This window comes from Pundamilia nyererei, unplaced genomic scaffold (assembly GCF_000239375.1).
Source record: "Pundamilia nyererei isolate P.nyererei 1_Seehausen unplaced genomic scaffold, PunNye1.0 scaffold00093, whole genome shotgun sequence".
In the NCBI taxonomy this organism is placed as follows: domain Eukaryota; kingdom Metazoa; phylum Chordata; class Actinopteri; order Cichliformes; family Cichlidae; genus Pundamilia; species Pundamilia nyererei.
Window position 1 is genome coordinate 1,056,053 of NW_005187494.1, and position 3,903 is coordinate 1,059,955.

The 3,903-nt window shown below is 41.9% G+C and overlaps 1 protein-coding gene across 2 annotated transcripts in view; it reads left to right on the forward strand.

Annotated features, from left to right (window-relative positions):
• The window catches only part of eya3 (EYA transcriptional coactivator and phosphatase 3), a 14,040-nt gene that overhangs the window by 6,378 nt on the left and 3,759 nt on the right, over positions 1 to 3,903 (forward strand). Inside the window, exons 7-15 of one of the 2 annotated variants that reach the window (XM_005739727.1) lie at positions 17 to 126; positions 387 to 524; positions 704 to 789; positions 1,352 to 1,529; positions 2,324 to 2,493; positions 2,764 to 2,847; positions 2,949 to 3,038; positions 3,487 to 3,545; positions 3,638 to 3,798. In XM_005739727.1, coding sequence (XP_005739784.1) covers positions 17 to 126; positions 387 to 524; positions 704 to 789; positions 1,352 to 1,529; positions 2,324 to 2,493; positions 2,764 to 2,847; positions 2,949 to 3,038; positions 3,487 to 3,545; positions 3,638 to 3,798 — 1,076 coding nt within the window. The remainder of the gene's footprint in view (positions 1 to 16; positions 127 to 386; positions 525 to 703; positions 790 to 1,351; positions 1,530 to 2,323; positions 2,494 to 2,763; positions 2,848 to 2,948; positions 3,039 to 3,486; positions 3,546 to 3,637; positions 3,799 to 3,903) is intronic. The other variant, XM_005739728.1, reaches the window with a different exon arrangement.

Genomic DNA, 3,903 nt, shown 5'->3' on the forward strand with positions numbered 1-3,903 from the left:
TCTCTCTCTCTTTCAGCCCAGCAGTAACGTCATACACCAGTCAGGTGGCGTTTCCTCCTCTGGCCCAGTCCACTGTGTACTCATCCTTCCCCCAAACAGGCCAGACCTACGGTCTCCCACCTTTTGGTTAGTGCCCGCTCTTTTAGGACGACCCTTTTTAAGGACAGTCTGCTCTCTAAAATCCAAGCATCACACTTCATGACTTTGCTTTTAAAGCCTCACTGTGCTTTGGCGCTGAACCAGTCTGCTTTTAAACCCTGCTTTTACACAAAAACAAATCTTGACGGGAGTACCCAGTTTACTAACTTTGCTGCATCTTCAGTGACCCACTTTCTCCCCTGCTGCCTCTTTCATCTTCAGCTTCCATTGCTCTCTTTCATCTTCAGGTGCTATGTGGCCAGGCATAAAAACAGAGACAGGGCTGCCTGATGCGCCCTCTGGTGGCCAGCCTGGGTTTCTCAGTTTCAGCTCCACATATACCTCAACCCAGCCAGGCCAGCTGCACTACTCATACCCCAGCCAAGGCAAGCTGCCATCTCACTCTGTCTCACTGTCTGCAAATACCTGAAGAACACAGTAAAGGAGAACCTGCAGCAGCACAGCTCTGATTTCCTCTCTTGCCATTATAACATCATCTAGAAGAATTTTTATTTTTATATTTTAGACTTTGCATCTCTTTTAATGCGAATGTTTCTTTCTCTAGGCTCAAGCTTCACAACATCCAGTGTGTATTCCAACATCCCTTCAGCTACAGCCGCGACTACAACCGCCTCAGCGGTGGCCCATCAGGTGAGAATGAGTGATTCTCCAGTAAGATGAAGAATAAAATTATCTTTGTGTGTGTTTTTAAGAGCGGTTGGTGCACTGTGGGAGTGGAAAATTGCCTTTAAAATGACCAAAAATTAAAAGGAAAAAATTCCTTTCAAGCTATGAATGTATGCGAGCAAAGTGTTAATATGGTGCAAATCTCAAGCAAGGAATGCAGAAGTCTTGTATGTGTGTGCTCAACATGTTTATTCTGTGCTGTGGTTGGAGATTAGAATGCTAGACGTAGTGATCTATAAAAGGATATTAAAAGCATTTGTAATGTGAGCAAAAGTTCAGCTCAAACTTCAGTATTTTTGTCTTTGAGTGAGGGAAGAAATCCACAGGAAGTGGATGCTTTTGGGATCAAGTTTTGATCACAGAGGGTTCATCGTACTGTCTGACACAGAACCTGAGTTTGTGTTATGTTCAGTGATATTAGAACTTCTTGAAAAGATGAGATTGTTCCCGCGTATTGTTACTCAGCCCTGCGTGGAGTCCTTTCATTCTGCTGATCACGTTTGTTTGTTGTTTCACTTCTCTCCAGGATTTTAGCAGCTATAACTCTCTGGGACAGAGTCAGTTCTCTCAGTACTACACTCTTCCTCCCAGCTATGTGCCTGCTGGGCTACCTAACAGTGATGACCACAGTGGTGGTGCAGGTGTTGCTGGATATTCAGCAGTGAAATCAGAGGAGGCCGCCTCAGCTGGACTGCCTCCTAGAGGTTTTTGGCTTTTCATTATCTTTTGCCTTTTACCTTTTTTTCTGCCTTTGGATTCTTTACCTTAAATAACTGTCAGCACTTTGTTCTACAGCACATGTTAAATAGCTGTGTAACATTGCTGTACCTACATTTAAAGCAGGAAAAAGCACAGTAAGAATACTTAAACCAAAACGTCTCATGGTACTGTCTTTCTCTAAGTTAACTTTACATAAATAAAAACCTGAAAAATAACTAAATGAATACTGCACACACTGTTAAGGTGCTTGTGTTACTGTGTAGAAATATTTAACAAACTAGTTAAACAGTTAGGATGAAGTATAGTGTACTTTTTATTTATTTTTTTATCAGTTCTCCTGTGCACTTGGCTAAAATTTCATTTTCAAGATGCAATTTGTTCTACATCCTGGAAGAACTTATAACAGAACTCTTCTGTTTTGTCTGGAGCTCTTTTTAGATATCCACTGCAGCCCTGCACAGCTCGAGACATTTAAGAGATGCAGATGAGAAATTTAAGATCTAAAGTAGTTGGATCAGACATTAAACTGTCAGCTTTAGACCAGGTTACACTGAAGTGTGAAGAGAGCAGCTAATATTCTGGATCTGCACCTCAGTAAACAAGTGAAAAAGTCTGCAGCCAATTCTCCGTTTTAATCCCATAATGTGCTGTGGAATTCAAAAAGAATTTAAGTGGAAAATCTAAATAACTAAAATGAGAATCTTCTTTCAGCTGCTCTCTTATTAAAAGGTTGTTTTTTATGCTGGCTGCCACGCTCATGTTCTTGGTCTCGTTTTAGATGCATCCCCACCAGAAAACCTGCCTGTTTGTGCGGCTCTTCCTACAGCTGTGGCAGTGCCCGCTGGAGCTCGAGATCAGGACGAGGTCGGCCGCAGGAACTCGGTGGGCAAAGCCAAAGGGAAGGGCAAGAAGTCTGATAACTCTCCACCTGCTGAGAGTGACCTTGAGGTAACCATTTAATTTGCTTATTAAACATTACTGGATATAATTAATAGCAGTGAGTTTGTTTTGACATTTGTGAAATCCTTACAATGATAGATATATTAATTAACTATTACAGGAACTGAACCATTTCTGTGTCAAGTCCAAACCCAAGTTATGTTTATGGGGTTTTTTTCATGCTTTTTGAAATATAATGGGAAAGTTAGAGGAGCAGGAAAAAGTTCACTGTAATATGGAGTGCAGCCCAACAGGTAATCTTGTTCTTTTGTGTTTCAGCGCATTTTTCTATGGGATCTGGATGAAACCATCATTATATTCCACTCTTTGCTCACCGGCTCTTATGCGCAGAAGTTTGGCAAGGTTGGTTTTTCCAAAGATGAATCCTTTGAGCTTACAATGCAAAAATTAGACCTATTGAATTGTGTAACATGCTTATTGTGGGTCTGTTTTATTTTGTTCAGGACCCGGCGACTGTGTTGAACTTGGGCTTGCAGATGGAGGAGCTGATCTTTGAGCTGGCAGACACCCATCTTTTCTTCAATGACCTCGAGGTACAGTGAAGTTTGTTTAGACTGGAGTGAATATGAGAGACGAGCAGCTTTTGCTTGTTCACAGCAGCTGATACAAACCAGAATTCCAGATTTAATTTAATTTAATTTTTTACAAACTCACTGAGTTGCATGTCAGATGGAAGAAGGCAGATAGACAATAGGCTGACTGTCAAAAACCGGTTGAACTGCATTAAACAAACAAATGCGGCTCTGTTTCCTGACATGAGCACTTCTAAACTTACAACCAATCAAAAAGCATCTTATTATACATGTGAATAATAATCAGGTAACTGGTGAGTGTTTTTTCTGGTTCCACCTCCTTCCATTTTAACAGGTTGAAGGTGTTCAAAAAGCCCCACAATTACTTGTCATACATGTTTTAGTTTCATATTTAATTAGTTCCTAACAAAACTAGGAAAAGAATCCCTCTACTTGTGTTTTCTTCTAGGAGTGTGATCAAGTCCATGTTGAGGATGTGGCGTCTGATGACAATGGACAGGACCTGAGGTGTGTTACACGCTGCCCCGCTAACTAACCCAGACACTACAAAATGCTTTGTGTCGTTCTGAGTAATCACAGGTAGTTTTTCTTTGCTTCAGCAACTACAACTTCATGGCGGATGGATTTAACGGCCCCAGCAGTGGAGCTGCATCAGGAACCACCACAGGAGTTCAGGGAGGGGTGGAGTGGATGCGTAAACTGGCTTTTCGTTACCGCCGTCTAAAAGAGATCTACAATACTTACAAAGGAAATGTCGGGGGTGAGTAGGGATGGGTACCGGTGTCCGGTGCCATGATGGCACCGGTTCTGACATAAACGGTAGTAACCAGACCGAAAAGCAGCGCACATTTCGGTGCTTTATTTC